Genomic DNA, 15,689 nt, shown 5'->3' with positions numbered 1-15,689 from the left:
GATTTGTTTCTTGTAGAACTCGTGCTTGTTTATAAGTTGGTTTCGTTATTTTACCGAGAAAAAGGGTAGTAATATGATTGAATAGAAAGTTGAAGATGAAACTTAAATCCCAAGAAAGAAATATTAAAATATCTCTGATCATGAACTGGAATTTTATTTATGAATAATTTCAAACAAGCTAAAAATTTGCATAAAAGTAAAGGAAAAATGTTTCCAATTTAACAAAGCTAAGTTAGAATTGCCCTAACGTTGAAAGCTTTACATCAAAGCTTCTCAGTTAGTTTGACCATGAAGGAATTAACAACGCCTGTATCCAGCACAATCCATGAAGACTCGAACAGTTCGTGGAAGAATTCAGCTCCAGTTTCCTCGGCTGCATTCCTGAATGCAAGGCCGAACGCATTCCCTTTAAGTGCTCCGAGACGAGGCTTCCCACAGACCCCAACAATCAACACCTTGGATGGCTCTTGCAATATGCAGGCACAAAGCAAAGGTTTCAGCTTTGCTCCCTTCTCCTTCAAGGCATCCATTAGGAAGTAACAGAACTTAGTCAGAGCCTGGGGGTGACCCAACAGCTTTGTGTCTACTGAATCTTCGAGCTTCACCCACCTAAACTTTCTCCCACTCCTGATGCACCCACTCTTTGTTATGAAGCACTCCCTTGCCTAAGAATAGCTCTTTGTATCTTGATTGCTTGTTGCATTCCAGATTTCAGCTTATCAAGATTACTTGGGGACAGTGCATCATATGCCATCCCAAACTGCTTCGAAGCACACATGCCATCCGACTGCATGAATGATTCAAGCATCGCAGTAACCCCATATACCATATCTGCTGCTGAAACCCTTGAAGTATAACCATGTAAACGCAAGAAACTTTTGTAGTAGAAATCATCAAGTCCGTATTCAGGCAAAATTTGTTCAAATTGATCTTTCATCTTCTGTTTTACTTCATGATTCATGTACTGGAACTTCTGCTGGCAATCTACAAGTGCAAATCCCATCCTTGCAAGAAGAAGCTTAAGCTTCTTCATACCATTATCACTCCAGGTCTTCAACTTAGGGGCAATGTATGAGGAGCACAGCATTGAATCAAATAAATTCCACTCTCTTAGCAACATAAGCTTTGGCTCATCTTCATAGGCAATTCTTGAGGAATCAGGTGCTCGAACCTTGGTACCATCTTTAAGAGTTACCGAAGTAACAGCATCGAGATTCCCTAAACTGTTAATATGCTGCTGAAGCTCCATAACCCCAGCTTCATACCTCTCATCAGTTAGTCTCTCGTGAACAAACTGATCGGTAAGTGAAACACAAGCCAGCCAAAGCAACTCATTCGTGTTTTTCCTCAAAGAATGTGACAAATCATACATCAAACACCCTGATGGCTTGCCATGGAAAGTTCCCATCCGATAATAATCCCTTTTCAGTTTCTTAAAACGCCGTGACGCTGGTTCTTCACCTTCTAAAGATGATCTTCTTCTTTTCCTAGAACCATCCCTGACTCTCCCTTCCTCCTCTTCCTCCTCATCTTCATCCTCGCTTTTGCTATCTTCATCTTCTTCACTATCCAACTCTGAATTATGCAAAGAATAGCTAGCATTTGCCAACTCCTTAACCTCAAAATCATAGGCCAGATCAGCCAACCGTTCATCGTCATTAGTATAAAGAACAACCACCTGATCATTCTGGTCACTCAAGTTATGCAAATGAATCGGCCTATGACTATCTATGACAAAAACTCTAGCAGCTGACCCTAGCTTAAGATCCTCTTGGAGGTCACGGTGGCACCCCCAGTTTATCAAAAGCATGGTAACGGGTTCATCGGAGGAAGAACTCAATTCAGATGCAGCATATTCTCGGATTTCTTGAAAAGAAGACACCGGATAACACGAGTACCGGACTGAATCAGATTCAAGAATATGGAAAATGATTTTGAGAGCACATAGAGAGTCGACATCGGAGGTGGACGGGAATATAAGTAAAGGCGAGAGAGAAGAAGCCCTAGCTGACTCCCTAAGCCTCGTGTAAAATGACTCCACTCTTTCTTCCCTCACCATTTTCTTCTGTTCTCCTCGATACGACGCTCAAATGTGATGGAAAATTGGAAACTTTTCTCTGGAAAGTATAAAAAAATCTCTCACTTTTCTTCACGCTATTTCACTAGATTGCATCCTAAGAAGAACCTCGTACTCTGATTCCATTCATATCAAGCCTAATTGAGCATAAAAAAATTCATAAAATCGGAGCAATCCTAAACAAACAATAAATAAAAACCAGATCATACATGGGCGATATAATAAAATACAGAAGAACAGCGTTGACTTGAAAGAGAACTGAAAGTAAATACAGTTTCAAGTACCTGAGATTGAAGAAGGAAAAAGGAAGTGAAATTTTCTCAGCGCCTTTGTTTGCTTATTTTGAAATCCAGATCTGAGAGCAAAATAAAAGACGGGGAGCGCTGTCTTTGTTTAGCTGTGAGTGATTTTCATTTTTTTTATTTTATTTTTTGAATTTTAGGGGCTTTTCACTGAAATTTCGAATTGTTTTGACCGACCGCGAAGTTTTGGCGCTCTTTGAGTTTCACCGACGCCGACGGATTTACTTCTTTAAAATAGATCAACGGTCAAGGTTAAATCGCCTTTTGGCGTGGGGATGAAATTAAAAAGGGTTATTTTTATTAATTGTCCCAAATTTATTGTACGAATTTTGAATTGGGCATAAACTTCATCGTTAAATCAATCAAGTTCTTCTACTAGTTTAATTGTTAATTTAAGGCTGATGCCACTTCGGTCATATTAGAGGTGTAACATATTTAAAATATGAAGATTAAATTGTAAATTAGTATAAATTTGTTATAATGATAATTTGGATCTTATCATATGTGTTTAAAATATAAAAATGTAAGTAGGAATTATTTATTTTTAATACGTCAAATTTAAAGTATATGCCGATTGTGCTTTAAAATATTATTCATAATTTAGTGATTAAGTGAATATTTTGAATTAATTAATACTTAAGATAGATTTAATTTTTTTATCACAAGTGAACTTCCTTGATTTTTAACTATTTATTTAATAAAAAAAATGACTCTAGTGACACGATAGAAAAAATAGCAGTTTGAATTGTTCAAAAGAGCCATTAAGACCGATGCATGAATGAAGTAAAAATATAAAATGAAACCGATGCATGATTTTAATGTGACAAATAATACATTTGGTAACACATATGGTTCTGAAAATTGGAATGTCTGAAAATAATTAAAAGATTCTAACGCTATTGACGGCTCAAACACCTAAACTGTTAACGTTTGTAACGTTAAATACCCGGATAAACTAAAGAAAATATAGGCACTTATTTTACATTAAACCATTCTCTTTTAACTTAAAATATTGTCTTTTTGCATGTTCCTTTTTTGCCTAAAAAGCAAGCCCATTAGCAGACCACACACCACTAATCCCAAGCTTAGTCCCTTAATTTCCAAAGATAAATCCCCACTTCACTGAAATGGGGGGGGTTTTCGAGTTTTAGTTTAGAAACTAAAAAACCAGCTACCATAACCAAAGATTCCGCTAGTTTCTTACTGAATTTCCCATTTCCCCCCTTTTATCTGATGAAATATCGATAACCATTGTGTCAAAATCAAGTCTTTTAGGATGATTCAGCTATTGTTCTTTGTTCTTTTTGCTGAAGGAGCAATGGCGTTCCTTCTATTGGTAAAGATTGGGCCTTTAAGAGAGCTCGTCATAAAGAGCTTAGATCAATTAAAGACGGGGAAAGGTCCTGCTACTGTGAAAACGATTGCAGGTACAATGTTTGTGATTCTTTTGTCGAGTCTCATGAGCATTGTCAAGATCCAGAACAAGGGTGCGAAGCTTGGAACCATGTCACCTATGGATCAGGTTCTATGGAGAACCCACTTGCTTGAAGCTTCACTCATTGGTATGATTCTGCTCTTTTTTATGCCTCATTTGGTTTATGCATTCTCTGTTAGTAACTTAGAATCTTTTGCTCGACTGTTAAATTATTGCCTTTGTTTTAAGCCTCCTACAAAGTACAATGTTGTTTGGTGACTCTGGTTTTAAGGTAGATGTTGAAACTATGAGAGAAAACTTTGCAGCCGTTAATAGGTCGTCGAATAGTTCGTCTTTCAGCATTGGGAAATTACATACATTATGTATCAGAGAAAGCAACGGTAATATATTAACATATCATGAAATCTGGTGCATAAGCTATACAGTCTTATTGCCTGTTTACCTATATCGAGTTGTTAAGTCGATTTCTGCCTAAGGACATTAGGAGAGCTTTAATATTTTAATGAGATTCTTTTGTTGTCAATGGGTCTTAAGGGAGAGCAATAATATTCGTTCTAGTTATTAATACATCATCACTTGGTGTTCGAGCAGTAATATATGTAGCCTTTTGAAACTTGCGATCGAAGATGGCCTATTTGTTTGATAAATCATTAGAGCATTTTGGTAAGTTAAACCGAGTTTGTATTCAATAGGTGGAGATCTGGATTTGAAACCCAAGACCTTTTGGAGGTTAGTTGTGGCTAGATTCAGGGTCAGGCCATTGCCTTGGCTTCCTTCACTCTTATACTCTCTCTTGTTCTTGCAAGTGTTTGGTTATTTTAGTCTTACGGGGTTAGTTCTTGTCTTTGTCGTGCCTATGAACTTACATATCCATGAACAATTACGGCGTACGTTTCCTATATTTATGCCAACGGTTCACTTCATGACTCCATACCAAGTATCTCTCTATGGACTTTTGAACAGTTAACTGTTGTCTAGATTTTATTGAGGTATCAGCTCGATTGGGTGATAATTGCTGGCTTTCCAGTGGAAAAATAGAGTAATCAAAACTCTGCAATTATGGACTTAACACTGTTATCAATTGCTGCATGCTAACACAATATATATAACCTAGCATTGCTACATTTTCGTTTTATCTTTGCGTAGCATGTAGGATTAGAAGCAGTTGGATCGAATAAGTGTATGCATGTAACATAGCTGACTTGAGTATTCTCACTACGAACTTTACCCGTTTCTTGCAACTAGTATGCTCTCATGTCATAAGCCTTTCTTAAAAGAATTGTTAATTCCGGATTAACCAAGCAAAGGTTATACTTAAAATGGATGCCAAATAAAAGTTTAGGTTGTCTTGTAATAGAAACCTTGCTTGAAATTAAACAGTATGAACTGCGGTTCTAAGCGTTTGCTGATCTAAACTGAATAAGCTATGCCTGTAATATTGAGTGAAATGATTTTTCTTTTCTTACCCGTTTATTTAGTGGTATTGGTGCATAATTGTGACTTTATGAACTTGATTTTGTAGGTTTTACTCTGTTTCTCGGCTTCATGATTGATCGTATGCACCATTATATTACAAAACTTGTCTGGTTGAGGAGTAGGGTGGGATCGTCAAAAGAGGAAGTCGAGCGTCTCGAGAAAGAAAGATCACAGCTTAAAGATAAGGAGAACAAAACCTCCAAGGAGATAAAGCTACTGAAAGAAGAAATTTCTACCCTATCAGATAACTTGAAGAAGCTGAGATCAGAATCTGAAGAGAAAGACAAGAAGATCGAAACTGCTGAAGCACACATTGATTCTCTCCAAAAACAATCTGCGGATTTGCTACTCGAGTATGATCGTTTATTAGAAGATAACCAAAACCTTCAGAATCATGCTTCAGGATACAAAGAGCTGAGGAAATTTTGAAGGGTTCAGAGAAAGAAAAAAAATCCGTGTTTAGTGTACTGATTGGTGTTACTTAAGGAGACTTAAAGGATCTGTGCAGTGGGGGAAAGTAGGCCTCTGCATTGATGAAACTTTTCTAACTCTTGAAATGTTAATTCTTGACATAACTAATTTTAGCTTTATTAAGAACAATTTATTTGAATATTAAAAAGCTAATTAAGAAGCAATCATCAGTAAGATCGTACTGAACACCAAGCAAAAATAAAAATAAATAAATTATTTACTCTTTTTTTTTTCACATCCAGAGGCATTTTGGTTCCCTGATTTCTTCTGCAGTGCCCGTATGATCCTTCACATTGGTGCAGTTTTCTGCCCCAATTTCCCCCTCATCAACCCTGCTATTACCGACGAATTAACTTTGCTCAGTTAAAATGTTACAATAAACTCAGTGCTAAAGATAGGACAGGCTATGCTTCCTGTTAAAGGTATAAAGGAGGGGACAGAAAGGAGTACTAACATGTGTACTTCATCTGTATGGAAGAAGAAGAGCATAATCTACAAGAGGCTGGATTTCTTTGCCGCATTGTCGAAGACAGTTTTGACAGTTTGGAGAGGAGAACCTGCATTATAGTTACTGCAATTATCATCGATCTACAATCCTTGCAAGGAAAGAAACTTGGTTCAAACGGTCATTATCCAGCAGTGAGGATCCGTAAACCTGAGTTTTAGAGGCCGAAAGCAACAGGAAGCCATTCAATTGACCATGAAACTCATCTCACGGTCCAATTTATCCAACGCAGATGCTATAGCTTCATATTCATGGTGGCTTTATCTCCCATAACGAAAGCATGGAGCTTCCCATTCACATCCAGGACACTGTATCCAGGTCCTTTCTTCTTTCCCGAGTTCTTCATGAGTTTCCTTACAGCACCTACTTCATCCCGCATGTTTCCCTTGGCAAAGAAGTTTGAGACCAATGCATGGATTCCCAAGTCATCTGGATTTAACTCGAGCACCTTTTTTGCTGCCACCTCCCCTTTGTACAAGTTCCCATGATTGCAGCAGCCAGACAATAGAGCAACCCAAACAGTTGCCCCCGGTTCATGGTTCATAGTCTCAATTAGCCTATAAGCTTCCTCTACTTGTCCTGCACGAGTTAAAAGATCAACCATACAAGCATAATGCTTCTCAGTTGGATATTATATTCAATAGTCATCATATTGAACCAGTAATGACCTTCGTTCACCAGTCCCGAGTGGCTGAGAGCCAAGATAAGTGCAGCAAAGTTTTATCATCAGGTTTTAAGCTCATGTTTGTCATCTGATGGAAGAGTGATATAGCTTCTTTCCATGCCCATGCACCCCATAGCTGGCAATTATTGCATTACAAGAGATTATATCTCTAGAAACTATCCAGTCAAAGACTGCACGGGCATAAGAAAGTGATCCACATTTCGCATACATGTCAATCATTGCAGTGCTGGAAACTGTTCCAAATCGAGCCTTCTAGTGATACATCCGTGTATTGGTTTACCCAGTTTAACAACCCACACTGTGAACTTGCCATAAGAGCACCTACAACGGACACCAATTCTGGCTTAAATCCACAGGCACAGCCCTGCATCTCTCCCAACAACTTTAGTGCATTTCTAGCAATGCCATTCTGAGCAAAGCCAGAAATCAATGCCCCCCAAGAAAAATCGTTCTTAATCAGCATCTTCTCAAGACGCGCAAAGCATATTCCAAATATCCATTCTTCGCATACATATCCAGAATGCTAGTCTGAACCACGACATCCATGGAGAGACATTTCCTAATCATATATCCATGAATCGCAAGTCCCAACTTTGAGTCCCCAAGATTTACAGATGCCCGAATCAACCCCAACATCACAACCCCATCTCCTTCCATACCATCCATTTGCATTTTTCTATAAATCAATCGCTTCACATGTCCGCCCACTCTGCACAAACCCTGTTCCCATAGTAGTCCAACAGATAAGATCCCTTCTTGGCATCTTGTTAAAACCACCTTCGCGTCATCCTTTCACCACACTTAACACACAAATTCAAAACAGAAGACGCTACAAAGACATCATTCTGATATCCAAAATCAACCGCTTTGCGCCAAATCTCCTCCCCCATTTTCAAGTCGATCAAGTTAACACAGGCCTTAATAGCAATGGTAAAAGTGGAGCTGTCAGGCCTAGTGCCTTCTGCCATCATCTGATGATAGAAACCCAGAACTTCTTTTGTAAGTTTTTTTACCAGAATAGGCAATGATCATCGCATTCCACGAATCTACGCCTCTATTAAACAATTTATCGAACACTTTACCAGCTGATGAGATATCGCCAACTCGCGCATAAGATGCTATAAAATAGCAAACGGAGTTTTTATAGATGTAAAAGCCGGTTAGAATCATGAAAGCGTGAATTTTAGCTATTGATTTTTGGTTTTTGCAGGCTAATAGGAGAGGTTTAAGATGGCTTTCGCCATGTAAGAGCTTGCATTTCTTTGGAATTTAAGTTATAGACGTTGCATAAACTGAGGAAGGGAAAGAAAATAGGAGTGAATCGGATGGATAATGAAGAGAAAAATAGAGACACCGGAATCGCCGTCTGTGGGAATCGAACCCACGACCACATGGTTAAAAACCATGCGCTCTACCGGCTGAGCTAAGACGGCTTACGATTTGATCGTCCATTTTAAATTTATATATTCATAAAATATAACATGATCAATCCCGAAGATGTCGCAACATTAAGTTTAGTAATTTCAAGTGCAGCAGCAGCTTCTCCAGCAATGGCAGAAATCTCAGAAGCTCACTACTCCGATTCCTCGAAATTACAAGACAATGATAGTGAAGCACGAAACCGACCCGAATCTGAACCGGACTTCGACCCAAAATTAATGCGTAAAACCAAACCCGGATTGAAGCGCCTCTTTCTTACCTTCTCCTTCCTCCTTTGTCCGCCTCCATATCTCTGACACAGCTCTAATTCTAAAGTTACCCTTTTTTTTCTTAATAAAAAATCAATTCTTCTTTCTTCTGTATTGAATTTGCAGGTTTCCCATTCTTATGGAAGTCCGTCGAAATCTACCGTTCTCCTCTTCTGTTTAGCGAAATCGACTCGGTCTCGACTCAGCTACGATCCGATAATTTATCTTGCCGCTCCATTTCCACGCCCTCTCGTTGGATTTGATTACGATCCCGATAGCGTCCGTCGGCCAATGCTATCCGAAATTGCCAAATTGACATCTCAAAACCCTAAATGCTCCAACAACTATACTCTCTCTGTCACCGTGGATTTAGGCTCACGTTGCCTCCGCAGCCCAACATCGTCCCCACATTCGAGTTCTTACCGGTACTGATCAAGCACAGCCACTGATTTTGTTCAGAACGATGATGTGGCTGTCGATAAGAGGTTGGCGTCAGTTTATGGCGGGGAAACTAAGGGGTACAGTGTGGTGGTGGTGAAGGGTGGAAAGAAGAAGGGCATCTCAATCTCAACCAGCAAGTCCTAAAATTTCCTGATTGGAAACCGGGATCCGGAGTGAATTTACGAGGGGATAGGAATTAGGGGTCCTTGCCAAGGAGTGAGAGAGCTGTTGTGGGGAAGCATAGACACGTGTGGATGGTAGTTGGAGATGGCAGCGAGGTGGAGGTTGCAGCCTTGAAGGTTGCGGAGCTGTTGGTGAAGGTGTTTATTGATGGAGGAAGAGAGGAAGGGTCGATTTAGAAGGAGTTTATGCCCGTAGGAGCCGATGGGAAGATAGTTCTTTCCTTCAATTTGCTCAATGCTGACCCACGTGATTGGATTTATGATTGGTATGAAGCATTTTGATGTGAACTTTTGCTCATCGTAAGTTTGATTTATTTTAAACACGTCTGTTGATTTTGTTTCTATTATGTTTGTTTATGTTCAACATCTTTAGTTAAAGAACCGTTTGATAGAATTATTCTAAACCAAACTTGTTTTAGTTTGAATGTTATAGTGCTGCTGCTTTTTGCTCATCTGATATTTCCTTTTACTGTTCTGCAGGGATTTTGAGAAGATAGATGATACCTTGTTGGCCCCTATGATTGAGGCTTTGGGGCGTGGCAAACATCAGTGTAGAGAGTCAGGGCAAGGGTCATCTTCCTTCTTAATTTCATTCGTATCTTGTATTCCGGATTTCTTCTGATGGTGGTTTCATTGGTCTCATATGTAGGTTTTGTACCATACACCAAAGGCCTCATTCTCTTATTGGAGTCAAAAGTTGGAGAACTATGTCTTTAGCACCAAAGATCTTCCCTTCTTTGTATGCATCTTTTAAGTTCTTTCTTCTTCTGTTTCTGTATATTATCGATAAAAGAATGCTGCACTGTATGTTTATGCAATTATTGCTTTTTGGCCACAGGAAATCTTAGATATTGCAAGTAACTAAAGTTCTCATGATTTTAACAGGTAAATTCTAATGAATGGCACCTGGATACTTCAATTGCAGCTGGTGGGCGATCAAAGATATTGCAATTTGCAGTGTATATTCTTTTTCTCAATTCTTCTTTTATTTCCTAACTGTAGCGGTTGCATGTATTGAATTGTAAGGGACTAAGGGTGTTGTCAATGTATTTTTGGTTTGATGTCCATTTTGGGAGAAAATGTTGATTCAGGAGTGTCAGCCAGCTTTGATATGCCTTTTCTAATAACCTCTTTTGTTCGTTCTCATATTTGTGATTTGCTTGCATGTCTGTTTCATTTTCTCAAACTGTTCATTTTCCTCTTTGTCGCCAGATATGTACCATCTGCAAAAGAATTCCCTCTTCTTCTCCAGCTGCCAAATGGAGAGATTTCTAAGACAAATGGCTTTATATCTCCAGTTAGTTATCAAGGCTTTGTTACATTCTTTCCTTTCACTGCTAATTATTCTGGGGGACTGCATTACCTTATTACTTCTCATTTTAGATGTAGGGAGGTTTTATTGTTTGGAATCCCCAAGGCTGTTTAAAGGATTCAGAGTTCGAGCCCAGTGTCAAGAACATAATTCCAATACAGGTTAGACGATGGACCATGGAAAAGAAGTGTGTAATTGAATGAGTAGAAGCACACGTTATTTTATTGCAGGTGGCTTAAGTTTAGTTTTCTCTACTTTGATGCATTAACATTCTTAAACAGGATCTTGAGAGCATGTTTGAAGTATTCATTGGACAGTTCCGGTAACTTTTTGGTTTCAAATCTGTCAATGTTTATGCTGGTGCATCAGGCGATTGGGATCTTCTGTCTAGTGAAAGAGGTTTTACCGAGTGGTAAATATAAAATCCTATGCAACTAACAAGCTATGCCTAGTGTTTGTAGTTCCAAACAAATAACGGATTAGACCAAACTGAACTCAATTTTGTAGTGGTTTGATCGACATGCTTGTTCTTTGTGGTTGCTTAGGCCTTAAATTCCATCCAATATTTCTTAAAAGAATAAACATAGTCTTATCTAACTTGATCAGTTGTTCATTGTATGTTTGAGTTTTTCTTACTTTCAGTTCTTGTCCAGGGAATTGGACATCTTGTCATGGCAGCAAATATGTTTTAATCTTCATTCATGTGCTACGACACTTGGATCTTTTTCAAGATTGGTATGTGTTCGTAGGTATTAGAAAAGAATTATCTGATTCCATAAGACTTTTTGCTACTGATGACGAATTTTAATGCAGGTTCAATCACTGCCAAGGATGATTAACATGGATGAGATCGGAAAACAGGTAAGATACTAAGTTTGTTTATCAGAGTAGTTGTATTTGTAACTCCGAAAATAACAATCAAACTATTTATGGCGGTGTCTTTGACTAGGTAAAGTTTTCTCTTGAGGCAGCAAAGCTGCCATTAAGTAATGCTTCTAGTGGAGCGTATGAATATACAGCTGGTATTTTCCTAAACTTACCTGCAGATTGTGTCTTAATTATCTGCTGTCCATATCTCTTATCGGTTAGGCTATCTAACAAACGGTTTATGCCTTTTTGATCAGCCTCCTCTGGTAAGTAAGGTCTCTGGCAGAGGATGCCTTTTCCAACCCATCGATTGTCTATTAGCTACTATTCCTTCGAGCACTGCTTTGCTGTCTACTCGGTTAGTTAAATGAAACTTTCATGCCTCTCTTGATAATAATTGTAAGGAAATTGATATTTTCTTACAAAACCATGTCTTTCTTCACTATTGGCTATTGCAGCCCTTCTTTTTACCGGTTTCGATGCACGTTATGCTTGCAGCTCTGAGAGAATTGAGAAGATATAAGCAAGAAAAGGCAAAGTACCTAGCTTGGAAGGCTATAGAAAACGCAGCATCTTAAGTATTTACCCTGGATGGAAGACTGACATCAAGCAATTGCATCTACAGCAATAGGGAAGATACTATAAGGCATGGGAGACATTCAAGCAACAATACAAGATATGAAAACAATTTTTGAAACACTCTATGCAGGCTTATCTGTAGAAAATTTAATTAAATCTGTTGAATTTGAGAGTATTTTCATGTGTCCAAGTTTTAGAGATATGCTGATTACTGTTTCCTGAAAGCTTCCAGAAATATAAATCAAGACAATGCAGCACATAAGTTAGTTCAAAGTTTATAATCACTAATGGGCTAAAACTGAACATGAAATACCAATAAGAATCGCTACATATGCAGAGGTTCTTATACGCCGAAATACAGCCTTGCAATCTTCTAGGATTGGCAATTAACGCATCTTCCAATTCAACAAGCAACAACCACTCATTGCTAGATCTCCAAATATCAGCTTCTTCTTTCTTGGGCCCTAGAGGTACAAACATAAAGATTACTGAGACAAATTGTAGGAAAGAGAAAAACAAGTCAAATACAGTGATGACAGAATGCTTTCAATACATGCATATTACACAAAAAAGACAGAATGATAAAGTGAAGGGTTGATGGGCGAAGGAAGTTCTTTAAAGACATTATATAATACTAAAGATGGAATTAAAGTGATATACAAGAATTTTCTACAACTCCCTTCGGAACCAATTATCGGTACATTAAAAAATATCAATTTCTTTTCAAGAGGCCAGCATTAACTTGCATCTAACTGTTAATTACAATAATACCTCCAAATGGTCATATGCATAGAAGAAAAGCAAGGAAGATGAAGGGGGTTTTCTAGGTCATGTAAAAAGAGAGAACATTTGGAGCAGCTCAAATTTAAGAAATTGGACAAAAATGATTTAAAGTTACCATTGGTATGCCTAAAGCTTTTAGATCCTCATCAGTCATGTGCACAAGTGCAGTCATATCAACCTGTAGAAAAATGTTAACAACAGATGCAGAAATTTGTTTAATTTAATACAATGATGTAAAGAAAAGGGGATGGTAAACTACATACTTCCTCAGCTTGAAAACTTATTGCATTTTTCAAGACCCAAAGACTGGAGGAAGCCCTCCACTGAAGCATCAGCCTGCATAAGAAACCACAAGACTTGGATACAAAAAAAATATATATAACTACACAATAATGCATATTGTCCAGCCTCATCATAACTTAAAAACATGGAGGAATGCCTCTTATGTCAGAAACAACAAAATAGAAATATGTAAATGCAAACATGGAGACATTTAACATTCCATTTAAGAAAAAACCGGAAAGCCTTTAATTGACCTTTTTATTTTCATCTTTCACACAATCCCCGACTTGGCAAATACACCTTAAAGCTTCATAAGAAATAACCTGGTTTGTTGTCCCACTAATTAGACTTGGGAGCTACCAACCAATGTAAACCATTGTGCATTCCAAGCCAATGTAAACAAGACCTGGCGAGATGCATGCCCTCATGTGGCAAGTCCTCTCTGTTCGATTCCTCATGCATTGAAATCAAGTCCACGGGATATGCATACCATTAGATTGCAAGTTCTTGAACCCCTTACCCACCCCCCACATACATACACCTCTGTAAGATATAACAGTAAAAACAGAGCTCTAGCGTATCATGCTTGTCCAATAAACATAAAATACTACAAAACATATGGGAATGTGCTAATAAGAAAAAACTGCAGAAGCTAAATACATTTTTCTTAGCCTTCTTTCTTGCTGTAGTATTTGGAGCCCTTTTGGGCTCTGGTTCAGGAGTTTCAACTGCTACACTTTTCCTGGCTTGTTGGGCAACTTTTACTTTTTGTGCAGGAGGATCAGCATTCGTTGGTCGAGTGTTCATTGTTCCAGATAATTTTTCACGAAGATTACGTACGCCTGAGAGAGCCCCCCTTCCAGTTTGAGACACATTTTGGAGACTTTTCCTTTGCAGCTTCAAACGAAGATCTCGAGCATCGACTTCACGATCTTCACAAGCCATTAACACACAGTCAAAACCAAATAGAGATGATTTAGTTGCATCCAACTATAGCAACAATATTTTAGTTTCATGTGGTTTTGTCAGAAGGATAAATAATATGATATTTTTTAAGTCAAGTGAAATATTCACTTAATCCATTAAAACTTTACTCAAATCGATACGTTTAATCGAATAATATATTATAATTATTACTTAAATATCTTATATTCATATAAGTGTACGATCAGTACATTATATTTTTTTATTCAGTGAGATTTCGAATTTAAGTATTAAAAATATTAGAGATAAATGTTTAACATCAATAATTGAGAGTTATTTTTAAATAAATATTATTTGTATTTGCTCGAATTTAATAAAAAAATATTATCATCGATAGATATTTAAATATTTTTTTTCTTGGATCGTAAGTTTCATCTTAAACGTCACCGGCAATGATTCAATGAATGTCTTACTGTCTAATCATATTACTAACTTTTTCCTGGGTAAAATAATGAACAACTTACGAGCAAGTACGAGTTTTACAGATGAACAAAACAGAAACACGGAGAATTGTAACCCATCTAATTGGTGGGCATCTCAAACCGACAAATAGGGCAGTAATGACTCTGCTTCAACCATCTTTCGATGCAGCCGCCATGAAAGAGATGAGAACATGGCATCCGGGATGCTTCGAAACCAAATCTGAGTTCCTCTAAGCAAACCATGCAATCTCCTCCCTCTCCATCTTCTACTTTGACCTTTTTTACCATCTTTTTAACAGATGACTCCGACGCTCCTACCATCCCATAGTTACTGTTTTCGAATTCCATCCTCGATTCCGCCAAAGCTCTGGTCATCAAGGTCTCCTGGTCGGTCATGGGTTCCATTGCCACAAGCATATCGGAATGTAATTGCAAGGCTTGGCAGTAATATCCCTGGTCCAACATTCCACGCACTGTTAGAAGCCCGCATTGGATAATATCTTGGAGGACACCGTCGTACTCAGCGGAGGAAGTGTCGACCCTGAGCTCTGCGAGCTCCGGAGCAAGAACCTGATTAAGGCGGCGGGGGCTTTGCAGAAGGTTCAGACGGAAACAGAGGGTTCGTTGCGAGAAGAAAGGGTCGGCGGAGGCGGCGGAGATGTAGCTGACGCTAACGGTTAAGACAATGTAGATGGAAGACGGAGGTAGTTGACGGTGGTGGGGTGTGAATTGCAGAGGGTGAGATTGATGCGTTACGACCTTATACTCCATTGAAACGTTTGAAACTAAACTTGAGAATGAAGCATGAAAGCTAAACTCCGCGCTCGTGTAGTCTTTTATAGATTGCACAATGGCGGCGTAAAGAACAGAAGGGGGTTCGAAAAACGTTTTGAATTTGAAATAGTGGACTTGCCCGTTTAATGAATTTTACTTCAGTTTTACCTTTTACACGACTCCTTTAATCACATCGTATTTTACTGACGCTATTGTTTTTGTGTTTTAAAATAGGGTAAAACATATAAATGGTCACTGAACTTTTCAGATGCTTACATTTAAGTCCCTCAGCTTTTAAAACTTGCCATACAATCACCAAACATTTAGTTCGTTTGTAATATGGTCCCCGACGGAAAGGCCGTTCCACTGCCGTTAGGGTAAATTATATAAATGGTCACTGAACTTTTCAGGCATTTGCATTTAG

General features: G+C 38.4%; 3 protein-coding genes, 1 non-coding gene and 3 pseudogenes across 4 annotated transcripts; 2 read left to right on the top strand and 5 right to left on the bottom strand.

Moving 5' to 3' along the window:
- Positions 1 to 226: 226 nt before the first annotated feature.
- On the bottom strand, positions 227 to 2,163 carry LOC120152252 (cell division control protein 45 homolog). Its single transcript, XM_039164514.1, is given in 2 exon segments — positions 227 to 652; positions 655 to 2,163. Coding segments are annotated over 2 exon segments (1,794 nt in total). The 5' UTR covers positions 2,060 to 2,163; the 3' UTR covers positions 227 to 263.
- A 1,329-nt stretch (positions 2,164 to 3,492) lies between these two features.
- Positions 3,493 to 5,834, top strand: LOC120152214 (B-cell receptor-associated protein 31-like). Its single transcript, XM_039164483.1, has 2 exons — positions 3,493 to 3,941; positions 5,337 to 5,834. Exons 1-2 carry the CDS (start codon positions 3,656 to 3,658, stop codon positions 5,717 to 5,719), a joined length of 669 nt encoding a protein of 222 aa, XP_039020414.1. The 5' UTR covers positions 3,493 to 3,655; the 3' UTR covers positions 5,720 to 5,834.
- Positions 5,835 to 6,393: 559 nt separating this feature from the next.
- On the bottom strand, positions 6,394 to 8,344 carry LOC120152325 (annotated as a pseudogene).
- TRNAK-UUU lies at positions 8,312 to 8,384 on the bottom strand. The gene has a single exon. It is a non-coding gene; the product is annotated as a tRNA-Lys (tRNA).
- Positions 8,385 to 8,501: 117 nt separating this feature from the next.
- LOC120152215 lies at positions 8,502 to 12,198 on the top strand (annotated as a pseudogene).
- Positions 12,199 to 12,406: 208 nt separating this feature from the next.
- On the bottom strand, positions 12,407 to 14,108 carry LOC120152324 (annotated as a pseudogene).
- A 482-nt stretch (positions 14,109 to 14,590) lies between these two features.
- On the bottom strand, positions 14,591 to 15,262 carry LOC120152323 (E3 ubiquitin-protein ligase RNF126-like). The gene has a single exon (XM_039164577.1). It carries the CDS (start codon positions 15,260 to 15,262, stop codon positions 14,591 to 14,593), a length of 672 nt encoding a protein of 223 aa, XP_039020508.1.
- Between the last annotated feature and the right edge of the window lie 427 nt (positions 15,263 to 15,689).

Source organism: Hibiscus syriacus, unplaced genomic scaffold, assembly GCF_006381635.1.
Source record: "Hibiscus syriacus cultivar Baekdansim isolate YM2019G1 unplaced genomic scaffold, ASM638163v2 tig00111088_pilon, whole genome shotgun sequence".
Taxonomy (NCBI): domain Eukaryota; kingdom Viridiplantae; phylum Streptophyta; class Magnoliopsida; order Malvales; family Malvaceae; genus Hibiscus; species Hibiscus syriacus.
The sequence above is the reverse complement of the archived record's forward strand: the minus strand, read 5'-3'. Positions and strand labels throughout refer to the sequence as shown.